The sequence below is a fragment of the Pezoporus flaviventris genome, unplaced genomic scaffold (assembly GCF_033815535.1).
Source record: "Pezoporus flaviventris isolate CSIRO_AGI_PZ_B2104156 unplaced genomic scaffold, CSIRO_AGI_Pfla_v1 ptg000031l, whole genome shotgun sequence".
NCBI lineage: Eukaryota > Metazoa > Chordata > Aves > Psittaciformes > Psittacidae > Pezoporus > Pezoporus flaviventris.
In genome coordinates, this window is record NW_026892579.1 from 30,388,534 (window position 1) to 30,403,178 (window position 14,645).

A 14,645-nucleotide genomic window follows, 5' to 3' on the forward strand; every position below is an offset into this window, starting at 1 on the left:
CAGCTCTCTTCAATGTTTCTGAGTGGATGTTTTTGTTTCCCTTTCCACCAGAATAGTTAAGATCAGAAGGGCTGGATTCAAAGATTGTCACTGCTAGGCAGATTCATGCTGATAAAGCATTTATACCACTGTTGTGTGCATCTAGAGATGTAGGAAATGTGCAGCTCAGGACAGATCTGTGAACCTATGCAAATAAGAGAGAGTACAGTTCTACTTTTGCTTAGCTTTAATGAGAGTTAATAAATACATCTTTTGTATGCTCAACTACAAAATTCCATAATTTATAGTAGTTTTTCTAATATATATTTTATTATCGCATATGTACAACAGGCTGGCTTTCAAGAATAGCCTTAAAAAGCATAAGCAACAGAGTAGTTCATCTATGACTTTTATAATGGACCATAAATGTTTCAGAAGAATGGTCTGGCGAGGGACTTCTTGACTCATGTTTTGTTCTGCAGGCTCTAAAAACAAAGAATGTGCATGTATTTAACAATAAACTATACAGCTTTTTGTTTGAACTTTGGCTTAATTGAAATCAGTGGCAAAATTCCCCTCATTTTATGATGAACACTGTGGTATAAAATAATTCCCTGCACCATTATTAAAGCACTGTTCTTTCTTCCATCCCCTGTATTCTTTTAATCTGAGTTTTATTTATATGCTGATATTCCTGTAACTGTAAACTTAAAGCCTCTGTTCCCATATATCCTTGCCTTGCCTTTTGCATTTTTCTGCATGATTCTTCTTTGATCTGCCTCTGAATTTAATAATGAAATTCGACTCAATATACCTCCCACTATATATAGCTCCTGCTACATCATGTTCTGTTACCTATCATCTGACAGTGTAATTCTTGAAATCTGGCCATTTAATTTGGTCCAAGAAAATGTATCATTTCAGAAAAGGCCATGTTCATTTGACTAAGTGAATGCACATTTCTGTTTTCTTACCAAGCATTGCTGTCTGGGCAGTTTCTCGCAGTGCATGTGGGGGAATGTTTACAGCACCCTATCAGCAAAAATGGCATTTGGCAAGAATATTAACTACAATAACAACATTCACGGTTTGGTTTCCAAATATGTTATAATGCTGAATATTCTCATTTCCTTTCTGCATTACCTCTGCCTACTACAAGGCTAGGAAGGTAGGCTCGCAGAATTTTTGAATTCAGATTTCACCTTCTCCTGCCATGGGACAGGAAATGAAAGCTCCTGAAGCCTGGAATCTCTGCATGAATGGAGGCCATTGTAGAGGCGCATTGTATTTCACATTTCCCTGCTGACACCCACAATGTCAGTTCTTTCTATCACTAGGAAATGCTGGACTGTTTCTGAAGATGATCACGTTTCCACCTCTTAACTAAGGCAAAACATTTTATTTTCTGATTTTCCAGTTTCCTAGAGACAGTGATTAATATCCCTATCAAATTACCTGGTCTTTAAGAGAGTCAATAGGACTATTCCTAAGATGAGAACTATGCAGGAGGAGTAGGCAATAATGTAGACTGTTTCACCTATAAGTAAAAAACAGAAAGCAGACATGAAACAGTTATTTCTTCAGTAATAAGAATATGATTTAAAATCTGAATTGGAATGCACATGTATGTAAGTTAAATTAGCTATCGATTCTGACAAAAGTAATTAGAAGGAGAAAAAAGCCAATGGTTGGAACAACTTCCTCCACCAAAAATAATTTTCAGACTCCTTCCAGTAAATGCCAGCCCCACTAGCACTTCATATGTGTAGCACTACGTTTTACTCTATGCCAAGGGGACAGCTTGTTACTCTGATTTGTGTTTTTGGAGTATTTTCCCTATTTGTTTTAAAGTTTTAATTTTATTCCCTATATCAGAGGAAACCTGGTCCTTACTTACCTGTTAGATCTCTTATCATTTTTTGCATATTGCCATAATTGCAGTAACGCAGCAATACTTGACCTAGAATCAAATTAATGTAACATGGGATCTAGCACCATGTTTCTGGGACCTGGGCCCATGCTGTTTCCTCTTTTTCTTAGGCTTCTCACCAAAAAGTCACTTAGGAGGCTTATGTGCTAAAAATTCCAACTGTTGAAAAATTGGGAGTCGTTTCAACTTTTATTTTCCAAATAAGGAGAAACTTATTTTTCTTTTTTTCCTGAAGAAATGAATTCATCAGTTTTGATCAAATATTCTGAAGGAAAAGTTTCAGTTGAGACTGTAACATACACCCCAAGCCTGGGATAAAGAGATGCAGAGGTTAGATGATTTGGCAAGAGGACTCAAAATCCAGAGCTGCAAGAATAAAGCGTGAGACCTGTTGCACTGATTCTGCCATGTTTATACAATCACATAAGTTTTATTTATATAGGAACTCAAATTCAGAGCTGTTTCCAAGCTGCTCCACCTTAGTCAGTGAAACATTAACTGAGGAAAAGATGGGGTCCTGGCCACAAATCTGGGCCACTTCTCTGGGTTGAGAAGGCAAAATTCTTATCTGTGGATCAGCTACCAGTTATATGTTCTGTTACATTTGTGCATATGCACACACAGACCCTAAATGAGCCATTTCTGTATACACTGCATACATGCAATGCAGGCAGTATGGAGCGGAGAAGCGGTTTGGATCTTCCTGGGTTTTATTCCCAGATGATACTTCTTCTCAAAAAGCTATTCAGAAGTCAAGTTTTCCAATAAAAGAAAAACGAAAGCACTGATTGAACCAGCACAAAATGAACATACCCCTTAATGCAACAAGCTACTAAAGATATGTAATGTGGTGAATTTTTGAAGGAGGAGGGGTGAGGTTTATCTGAGTCTCAGTGTGAAACAGCTAACAACATACATTAAAAAGCATGAGCAGTTGGCCCTCCTCTCAAGTTACAACATTTCTTTAAGGTGATGAGTTTTAGGAAAAGAATAATTTCTAGGCTTTTCTTTAGGGTTCTTCCCCCCCCCTTTTCTGAATCTTAATTACACACTCAGTTGTTTGCTTTTTGTATTTTTATTGTTTTCAAACTGTAGAAAGAAAGACATGCATATAGAAAGAAAGCCGTAGAAAAGCTGCAGGAGCAGTTGTAGAGGCAAGTTTCCCACTTTTTTTAAGTGAAGAGTGAAGTTCATACATATTTAAGGAAATAGTAGTTTTTAGAGTATGTCACTTCCCATGAGACTAGGAAAATTCTTAGGAACAATGCCCAAGGATGGTTAAAAATGGGCTAATATAATTTCACCAAAACATTGTAATATTTTTCTTTTAAAAGCTGGAAAAGCTGTTTCATTTTGATAATGCAAAACATTCTGAAATGATTAAATGAAATTAAAATGTACTATTTTTGCATCAAAATCTTGTAATAGGCTATGGTTCTGGTGAAGCAATTGCTGGTAAAAGAGCAGCCGATTGTAACATTTTCAGTTCTATCAGGAACACAAGAAATATGTTAATGATGAGATCATGATAGAAACCATACATTTTCTCCTACGTTCTGAGAAGTGAGGGAATTTGTATAGCTAAGACAGGGTGCAGTTTTATGTCTGAAGAGCTAACTCTTCATTTTATATACTTTTTTTTGTGGTTTACCTACTTGAATGTGCTTTTTCATCTTCCCTTAAATATATCATTGGGTGTGTGTTTCTTGATAGGCACTCTGCTCTTATTTAAAAACACAAAGGATATTTTATAGAAATATTTACTATTAACCTGTATCAAATCAGTTCTTGAAACATGAAATACTGCTAAGGCGGTTAAGAAATATAGATATGAAGTATAGTGTGCATAACCTGCCTATGTCATTACTCTTCTAAGGAACACCTGTCACTATTTCAGTACTTCTCTTCAACTGACTGAGGTTTAGGTTGTCTGACTGTGGAGAAATGGATACAAATGTCTGCATGTACCACAAAGAAAGGAACATGCAGTGTCTAAAGACTTATAAAAGGAGGTGGGTAAAATACAAGCTGTTTCCAGCTCAGTCCTGCAGAGAATGAATTGACACAAGTGGAGAGTAGCCATTTCCGTTGCAAGGGGAAGGGCTGTGAGGTGCTGGGAGGGCTGCTCTGTCCCATGGTGGTGGCCTGTAGTCATGAGAAGCTCATGGACCTTCTCTCTTTGAGGCAGGCTTATAGCACGGCCACTGCAGCTGCATGATGCATGTCTTGCACTTCCTACGGCAGGCTGCAAACCTCAGGGATGCAATGACTGGGGCTACAGGTAACACTGAAGCATTAGCTGGAGCTGTCTGCATAGACACAGACATTTCCAGGGCTGAAGTTTAGTACAGGATAGCTGTGGGCTTAGCATCTGCAACAATTAGTGGGATTACACTCCTGTGTAAATCTACCTGCTTATAGTGAAATCAGACAGATTAATTCCAGCTGGTGCTGAGAGGCTTCTTGGCTACTTGCAGCTTGTTGCACTTTTTTCTACATTTATAAAACAGTCATTTTGACAACTGCCCTGATTTCAGCTGGGATAGAGCTAATGTGCTTCCCGGTAGCTGGTGCAGTGCTGTGTTTTGGATATAGTATGAGAACAATGCTGATAACACACAGATGTTTTAGTTGTTGCTGAGTAGCACTTACCCTGATCAAGACTTTCCAGTCTCTCATGCTCTGCTAGTGATTAGGAGTGCGTGAAGCTGGGAGGAAGCAGAGACAGGATACCTAACCCAGACCTGCCAAAGGTGTATTCCATACCACAGCATGTCAGGACCAGTATATTAACTGGGGGGAAGCTAGGTAGGAGTGGCTGATGGGTGCTTATGGATGAATGGGTTAGGTGTTAATCAGCAGGTGGTGAGCAATTGTATTGTGCATGTCTTGGGTTTCTTGGGATTTATTCCTCTCTATTTCCTTTGGTTATTATTGTTATTATATTTTATTTTATTTCCATTATTAAACTGCTCTTATCTCAACCCACAAGACTTACCTTTTTTTATTCCCTCAGTACTCTTCCCCAGAGGGAGTGTGTCAGCTGCATGATACTTGATTACTGGCTGGGTTTAAATCAAAACAGTGTCTCATACCTTACAAATTAAAATTTCTGGAGCTGAACTAATCTCAGTTCCCTCAGTAGCTGGTATAAGTATAGATAAACCCTGCCAATTACTTGTTTATCTGGATTCTTAGCACAGCAAAACTCCTCAGTAGGAAATGTACGATAACTCTACAATTTAAGATGAAATGAGATTAATTTCAACAGTTTTGGGTCAAGCCCAATTTTACTGTATCTCACAAGAACAGGATAAGAATACTGTATTTCTAGCTTTCTCTGCCAGCCAAAAAATACCTTAGCTCCAAAGCTCTCTGCTGATGAAAGTGAATGTTTATCTTCACACATGAATCATTTTTCAAACTAAAGTAGGGGAAGCAATCTGTTAAATTATGTGAATCTGTAGAATCATGAAGATAATTTGCATAGTTTTCAGTCAAAACCAGGCTGAAAGTGCATAACTAGGTAGGCAATAACAGTATTTTTGAAGTTTGGACAATTTTTGTTTAATTTATCACTTTTGAATGTTGTTTCCAAAATGACATAAAATTCTGGCCCCATCTAAGCTTACCGCAAGTCTCATTAACTTTTATGGGCTTAGGACTCTGCCCACATCACAATCCTGTCAGCAGGATTGTATCAGCCCACAAATAACTGCATTGGCCTGTACCCTCCTGGGTGTGTGAATGACTGCAAATCTAGTCAAGATTTTTACACAACCCTATTATCATATGGTTGCACCAAAAGCTGGAATAATGTTCTTCCAACTGAACAGGGTTGTATTTATTATCCAATATATATGAATATATGCATATATGTTTAGATTTATTATTTAAAAAGAAAGATTCTTTTCATTAAAACAAATGAATGGCATGATTTGCAATGCCACTGAATACAATGGAGAAATCTTACTGATTTTGAACAGCAAGTGGGTTTTAGTTTGTGGTTTTAGGTTTTTGTTTTTTTTTTTTTTTAATTATAAAATTGAGAAAAAGCTGAAGAAATACTGAGTTTCTTCTGATCATGCTCATCTGTAGATGGTCATTACTGCGAATTGGTGAAAGACATCATTGTGTCTTTCAATGACAAGCTAACTAAAGGATTCTTCTGAAGTTTTCTATGTAGCAACAAGACCTCAGCACATTGTATCTCCTGCTTTCCAAGCAGAAAATAGCCAAGAAGCAAGTATCTCCAAGTACCTTCACACACATAAATGGCTGTATTTGACAACTTAACCATTTTGCCTCTGCACCCTGGGATTCTTCCTGGGATTTGATTTCAGTATAGATAAATATTTTGTAAAGATGATAACTCCCTTTGCAGCCTGAGTAATGCACATTTACTAGCATATGAATCTAGGACCCTGGGTTAGATTTTTGCCAATAGGATTTATGAAAGAATTTGCAATATGGTTTTTATCATCAGGTAGATACTGTAAATCAGATTCTTCTCCTTGACCTGGCTTCCTATGAGATGCTTATATATATATATAGCTTGGAGACTTCTCATCTAATTTACATGACAGCTCAAATAGACAGAATATTTTATGGCATGGTTTAGGCTGGTCAGCATTCTTCTTATTTTTCTAAGGCCATCCAAAATTCTGTTTAGAGTTCAAGGACAGATTTTTGGAAAGTATTCAGAATTAACTGGGTGCAGCCTGCTTTCTGCAAATATTTCTCTGAATCTCTAAGGGAAAGTATAATACATTTTACCCACTGAAAGGGTCTGCAGTTAGAACTAGTTACAGGGGTGAAATAGCTGACATTTTACATTTTCTCACTTAGAGCAGGATTTCTTGCATTCTAACCTGCATTATTTAACCACTGGAGTCTCATTCCAGCTAGAGATTCAAGCTCTCTCTGTAGCTGACAAAGAAAATCCAACACTCCCAGCAAAGACAGTCTGAAAAGGGGGGTAATCTTCCTCTGAGGGTCCCTGACTTTCTTCTCTGGCTACATAGAGCATTTGGATGACATGCATGATTCTTAAGCAATTTTAATGCTAAAATTACAGCTGATTGCTTAATTATTCACATACAAGTTTCAGGAATCCCATTCCCATGAATTGATTTTTATACTTTCCAGGTTGCTCACTTCAGCAGTAGTTGAAAAATGGAGATGCTAAGAAGTCCCTTCATTTTGTACTGCATGGAGAGTTCAAATTATTTTTTTCACTGTTTAGGGTGTTCAGTATGAACAGTTCTGTGAGCTAATTTGTAGTAATATCAGGAGTATTGTAATCTGTCCTATGCAAGGTAGAACAGGTCATTCTTCTCAGAGCTGGTATTCGAGCATTAAGCTCTCTAGTGTTCTCACTGTATAATTGGGTCCTTCAAAAGGAAATACAAAATTAATATTATTTCAACCATGAGAAAATTTGTATATTAATTCAATATCTTTTAATTTTATGTCACTTAATTGCTTACTGTAAATGCATGGAAATAAAACCAGATGCAGCTCTTTAGCCCGTGTGATATCCTGATCCACAATTGCATGCCTTTCTGTTGCATGAGTAGGCAAAGTCTGATGGAGTGAAATACGAGCCCCTTCTCAAACCACTTACTGTTGCTTCCTAATTTCATTGTTGTAAGTACTATGGCACAGAAAGTCAAGAGAGATACTAGAGAAGTAGGTGTGACATCAAAGCTAACAATTTGTATTACACATTATGACTACTACTGTCTGATGACTGTACTGAGAGTCAGGCTCTGGCGGGCTTAATAGCTTAATTTTCCTCAATTACAATACAGTGATTGTGAGACATCTATTTCAAAACCACTTATCAGAGAAATTGGTTCAGTCTCATTATCTTTATCTTGTGGTTATATAAACTAAGCCAAACAGGTAGAGAGATTTTTCCACATTATGCTGAATGGAGGAGCAACAGGTAGTACTCACTTGCCTGAACCCATCCAAAGGACAGAATCTTTAGTCCTCCCTATCATACACAAGGGAATTTTTAAGAGTACTTCTGTTAAAATCATGGAGTGGTTTGCCCAAACTTACCATTAATTGAAGAAGAATGGAGCTGTGCTCTGGAAAGCTTTTCTCCTGGCATTTCTGTATTTATCCAATGAAAACCTTTCGTCTTAATGGAAATTTGACCTGAATATTGGAAAGAAAATATAAATTCAAAATATTTGGTTTAAATAATAATTTAAGTGAACATTGCTGCTTTGTGTTTTGATAAGAGTTGAAGAATTGATAAAGGCAGCTATCCAAAAGCATTGTTCAATGATACTCAATGAACAAAGTGAATGAGTGAATGACCATTCTTCCTTTCACATCTTAGTTAACCCTCCCCTGTACTTTGTCTTGCGAGGGACATGCATGCTTTAAAAATATTCTCTGCCTCAAAACATCTTAAATTCTCTTTTAACTTAAAGTATTGTGGAAATCAGCACAGCAAAATAAATGGGTTCACCAAACCAATATAGAAGTGATGATAAATGAGTAGTAGTTTCAAATAATTTCCAAAAAGCAAAGTTTATTCTCCAAATGAATTGCTAGACTTCTATAAACTCTTTTCCGAAGGCCTGTCCTCTTAGTTGGCATGATTTAATCAGTGTATCTGAAAATATTTATCTTCTGTTCAAATGAAAAACAAAAAGTTTACCTAAGTAGATTAGTTTACAGGCCAAGAAGCTGAACCATACAAGACTATGTGTAGTCACTCAGATAAACTGCAAGCTGAGAAAGTTTTATTCCCTAGCTGAACAAAAACAATATAACAAAGGCTCATGTTTGTAGCCTGGAACATTCTCTAAATAACAATGGACTAAATCTCCTTGCATTGTATTTTTTCTGTGAGATCCAAAAGTAAAAAAGAGTTAAAATATTTTTGAGACTTAACTTTTTACTTTCTGTCACAAGCATTTTTGCTTATTCCTGTTGTGACCCTGATCCTACATTGGCACTGATTCATGTTGTGCTTTCATCTCATATAGCAGCCAGTTATTCACACTTCCAGCCTTTTACTAAGTTTGCAGCAAACACTTATAGCAAGGCAGGGTCATATATGAGTAGGAAGATGTGATGGTGGAAATGTTACTTGCAGATCTAGAGGTAAAGATCCCTTTTCCTATCCCTGGCTATTTACCTATTCAGAAGGACTTCAATGTTAAAAATCATCACCACCGTAAGAGTGAAACTTCTCCAAAGTTCCCACCCAGGCCAGATGAACGAGTGAACAGAAGGTGCTGGATGAGGTTTGCAACAGAGCACTCACTCCATGTCTCTGAACTCCATACAGATAATAGCATTTAACACTGTGCCTTACAATGAAACCCATAATCAGCTTTCTCTTCAGTTTAGCTGTATTACAATTAGATATCTAGAAAAAGCAAATTCAAGATTTAAAAGACTCTGCAAATGTTAAGTAGCAAAGATGCCGATCCTTTACTCAGCCACAGGCCCAGAATCCACAAACTGTGTTTAACTAGCAGGAATTTATTGCACCACAGAAGCAAGCAAGCTTCTGTTCTTCCATCCAAATTGGGTTAGGGAAGTTTCCATCACAAAAAAGCCAAAACATTTTATCCTGAGACTGCTTCAGGGAATGGCAAAAGCTCATGAGCAATTATTTGATTATTATGACATGAGGGTCATCTTTTTGTTTTGTAAGTAAAGAATAACTAACACAATGATGTGATCACTCATTTGGACCTTTAAATGCAGCCATAAAGCAAACAAACAAATAAATAACATTCATCAGCAAAATCACCTCCAGTAGTCTCAAATCTAAGTGTGTTATGGTATCACTTTTCCAGGAGAGTTGTTATATGATTTTTAATATTTTCTTACAGGCTGAATTTTAGTAGTGATTAAAGGCACCACTTCGGCAAATTGATTTTAATTTCTGGGGAGAATTTGAGTGACAAGAAACAATTTACCCTTATCAGTGGTAACATCTTGGCTGCTAAAGTTAACATGCAATTAATGCATGTTTTTAAAAGACAGACCATCAGATGGAACTATGAAATAGTAATTTCTCTTAACTGAAATCTTAAAATATAGTTACCTCTCCCAAGGTAGGTTGAGAATATATATAATTATGTATAGAAGATGACTGACATAAGGTGTGACGCACAAGTAGTGCAAGAGGATTTATGTAGCAAAATAGCTGGTAGGATAGAGCAAAGGTCTGAGGAAAAGAGAATACTTCGGGCTTTAATCTGGTTCATGATCTATGCTTGAATGTAGATGGAGCATTGCCGAGGTGGAAAATGAACCTTTCAGTTCAGTTTTAGCCTACAGGAGTCCAGGAACCACCCTGTGATTTGGAACCATCCTCTGATGTGGAAGCACCTTGTGATGTGACCCACAGCAAAATAGGTGGTGACAAAAAGGATGTTTGTTTCAACAGCACAATCCTGGCTCAGACTAAAACACTGGTATTTGCCCCCATTTTGCCATTCATTGCACTAACAGTTCTACCTTAAACAAAGACTTGGCAAGGACTTTTATAGTTAACAAAAATAAGTAGCTGATTTAGCACATGAAACACTGCTGGTTCTGAGAAAGCACATCCTGTTTGTCTTGAGTTAAACTCGGTGTTTTTACTAAAGGCCAGATCCTGAAGCCTCCATTCCCAGCAGCTCTTTCTTTCAGATTTGAATCATTCAAGTTATTTTCTGTGGAATGAAGTCTATTGCAAAATGTGTGTCAGCAACACTAATATTTAGACTCCAAGAAGAAAAGAAGGAAAAAATCAACATCATATCTCATATTATTTATAAAAACAGTGTACCAAAGTGCAACATTAATCCAATGACTGAAAGACTTTGGACTTTTCTTATCTGTGTAATAGTATAGATCTCAGAAATTATTCTTTTATTGCTCTTCCAGCAAGCTCATTTAATGAGACATGTAGTCAATTTTATTGATTTACTTGTAATATAAATATTTCTCAAAACCAGAGGAAAAATCTATATGTGTAATTTGTAATTTGGATTAAAAGAAATACAGATAAAGATCTTGCTGAAATCAGTGGTAGCAAAAATATAGTAAAGACTTGGTGAAAGTTTAACACTCTTTAAAAAGAATTATTTTGTAAAGTTTTATGTGTTACTCACGTAACTCATTGAAGCAGGATTTGCTGTGAAGCATGTGATGGAAGAGCTCACACAAAGAGTGCTCTGCAGCAGGTAAACTCTGGCAGGTACACTCCACATGCAGCATTGTGCCCCAGTTGCTAATGTAGGCTGCTTTGCAATCAGCATTTGCAGAACAGGGCATGTCATCCTTGATTAAAGTTTCAAGGCAAGCTTCATCATTGTAGCATTTTTTTGTCACATGTCTCCAACATTTTGACTGAAAAGCTGTGTATTTTTTCCTGGTGAAAGAAAAGAAGTGTACAATGACAGTTCAAAACCTCTGTGATTTCACAAAAAAGGCATGTAAGAATCATCATAAAAAGAAAGTGTATTCCCAAAGTACTACTTAAGCCTTAAAGATCATGCTATTCAGTGCTAGGTGGCCTAAATTCTGCTCTGATTTGCACCTAATTGGTTTGAGCAAAATCTGCAGAATTGTAATTTGAAGAAAAACTTGGGTTTATTTAAAAAGTTTTGTGAATGAAATCACATTCCTGCTCAGCACCGGTGGGGATTTTACCAGGGGTAAAGTGAAAATCAATGTGAATACCAACAGTCTCAGATCCTCAGAGAAGAAATGCAGATAGAGGAATTAGACCTGCATCACAATGAAACTACACCAGGCACTGTTTTTCATTTTGTTGGGCATGAAGAATGAACATTCAACTTATTTTGCATAAAATAATCCACATTCAATGCCAACCCCTCCTCCTCCTGAATGCTAATGAAATGCAAAATGTCCAAGGCTCAAGAAAAAATTAGAAGTAATTCAGTTGACCTTAAAGTTTAATTGATAGCAGAGATAAATTACAAGAACTATCTTGTTTCCCAGTTTAAAAATCTCAAATTATTTCAGTTGATTTGCTCTTAGGATAGAACAAAATTGGCCTTGAATGCACTATGTATGACAATAGAAAACATCTATTAAAAGTTAATGAAGAAATCTGTAGATATTAAGGAGAAACCAACTTATAAGTTACATTAAATGTTAGGAGACAATAAAGGTAAACTTTTGTATATTGTACATTAATATATTAAAACATTTTTGCTTAATAATAAAATTAGGTTACTAATTTACTGTTGATATTGCGCAGTTGTTATAAGCATGTCACATGGGAAAGCATGGACTATTACAACACCAGTTAGGACTTTATCATAAGTATTTTCATCACACAAGTAAAGGTTTCAAAGCAGATGCCACCTATGTGCTCATGGAATTGGTTTTATTCACCACCTGATTTATAAATATGGCTAGCCATAATTCACAGACTAATTTTGCTAATTATATCCACTTATTTTCTGTGCCAGGAAACATTAATGTTCCCAAAATAATAGGTAATTCAGCAAGTCTCCATTATGATATTACATGTGTCCACATGCACAGAATTTGTAGCCCAGTTCTTCTTGACATAAAAAGGGTCAGTTCCCATTGATGTCAGTCTGAATAGCCTGCACATAACTGGAAGTGCCACTTGGCCTCCTGCTTTGTTGACTGAAGGTTAATTTGAGCACAGCTTGGAGGTAAAATTCAGGACTAATCCACAAGGGACCTGGTGACTACAGAGAAAGCCAAAGTGGACCAATTGACCATCCACAAATGGTGGCAATTAAGTAAAATTAGGAATAAGAGCTAATTCTGTTATGTGCTTTCTAAAAAGAAAATCAAATCTGAAAGCTGTGTTATTCTTCATGAGATTGGTGTTCTGCGCATGTTTCAGGGCAGCTTTTTTTCAAGTATTAGTATGCTTGAGATAAAAAGAAGATGAAAGTCTTCTGAATGGGCCAAGTTGGTTGTACAGCTGCTGGGTACAAAGGGTCAGACTCTGCAGTGGAAAAGGTAATTACTTTAACCAACAAACTCTGTCCAGTCTGCTGCACAATTTGTGCAAACTGCTAGAGGTCAAAGATGCAGACTGGCAGGTGTTATCTGAAGACAGTGGTAATGAAAATACACAGCAGTACAGTTTGTCCATCAGAAAAGGTGTTAAGGGTCATGAAAAAGGCAGGAGAAAAGCCCACATTAGATTCCAGACCTTTCTGAAAATGAAGCTTTTCAGTTTACTAGTGGGATTACTTGTGGAATTACCACAGTCGATGCAGATATATGTGAAGATGTCAAATACAGGTGTTGACACCCAGTAGACACAGTGCAGGAAATAATTTTGTTATAGATGAGATATATGACATAAGGATAAAAATTGTTTGATCAAATCATTATTCAAAAGCAAAGTCTTTCTTTGCTTACCTGCACAATTCATTCTCTTCACACATGTGGATTATATTCAGACATGATGGGGGTGGAACTGCAGTAACTGCACAGGGCTTGCCATGGAGAAGTTCTTTAGCTCTGTGGCAGGACTCATCAGGCTGGGTACAATCACAAAATATCATCATTTGGGCAACTTCAAAAGGCATGTTTTCATAGAAAAACCTTAGGGCTGCTTGACATTCTTCCATGTTGCACTCCTTATTTACTGAGCAAGCCTTAAGATACAGGGACAGCTGTTTGTTACACACTTCATCTTCAATGCACTCTCTGTTCACATCCAAGCAGGTGCTGTTTGCTGTGTATGCTAAAAAGAACAATTTTTTTAAATGAAATCACAAGAAAACCTTTCTCAAGTGATGATTAGTAGTCATCCCGCATGCAACATTCCCATTAAAAACAGTTTTGACTCCCAAAATCTCTGATCCAGCCCTTCTAACATTGCTTCCTTTAAAACCATTGTGTGAACTTCACACTTCTTTTTCCACCTCTTGGCCCTCTTAAGCAACTCTTCTGCAAGTTTCTGCCCCTGTCAGATAAATAAGGGAGAAGAAAGTGAAAACTGGCAAGATGGGAGTGTCTTCATGGTATGTAATAGTTCATAGAAGCTAGTGTCTAGTAGATACCTGAAACTGCTGAAATCTCCAGCATGCAGTCTTACGCTAGGCTACGTAATAAGTAATGGAGCAGAGAATATAAATAGCTTTTCTGTGGTTTTTAGAACTATTTTAGGTATTTGTACACTATGCTATAAACCTTACAAAAAGATCTAGATAGTTCTGATCCTAAAATGTTTATGGGATAAGATTTGTTTCTGTGAATTTAACAGGATCAGGATTGTTACCTGACTTTTGGGGATTCTTTTCTACCCAGTAGCTTAATTGAAAATACACCGGATTGACTCTTTACTAATCTGAATGAGAAGTATTCATTTTAATCTCAAGATACTGTGTATACTATCTGAAAACAGAGCTAAAATGAGTTATTAGGATTCATAACTAAATTCTGCCTTACCTTGTTTAGAGAGTGCAGATAAACTCCATTGTAATTTTGTTTCTGTACTAATATTGTCTAAAACAAAAACATATGGATGCAAGCATAAGTGATAAATCATGTCTTAGCTTAGTTTTAAACTTTAAAGTGTTGCCTGTGTTGCTGGCATAGTGCCAGTAGTAAAACTAAAGAAGAATAAAACAAACTAACTTGACAAAATAGGACCTATTAAATTATATATTCATAAGTTTTGGAGTGAAACCACAGTTTATCAATGGCTGCTGATAACATTCTCTGCATAATCATAGATCCTTTGAGC

The 14,645-nt window shown here is 36.7% G+C and overlaps 1 protein-coding gene across 3 annotated transcripts in view; it reads right to left on the reverse strand.

Moving 5' to 3' along the window:
- GFRAL (GDNF family receptor alpha like) overlaps nucleotides 1-14,645 on the reverse strand; it is a 31,310-nt gene continuing 16,665 nt past the window's right edge. For all 3 annotated transcript variants that reach the window (XM_061460595.1, XM_061460594.1, XM_061460593.1), the window contains 6 exons: nucleotides 14,348-14,404; nucleotides 13,313-13,640; nucleotides 11,047-11,306; nucleotides 7,979-8,077; nucleotides 1,435-1,516; nucleotides 1-464 (listed from right to left, as the gene is read on the reverse strand). In XM_061460595.1, coding sequence (XP_061316579.1) covers nucleotides 377-464; nucleotides 1,435-1,516; nucleotides 7,979-8,077; nucleotides 11,047-11,306; nucleotides 13,313-13,640; nucleotides 14,348-14,404 — 914 coding nt within the window. In that variant the 3' untranslated portion in view covers nucleotides 1-376. The remainder of the gene's footprint in view (nucleotides 465-1,434; nucleotides 1,517-7,978; nucleotides 8,078-11,046; nucleotides 11,307-13,312; nucleotides 13,641-14,347; nucleotides 14,405-14,645) is intronic.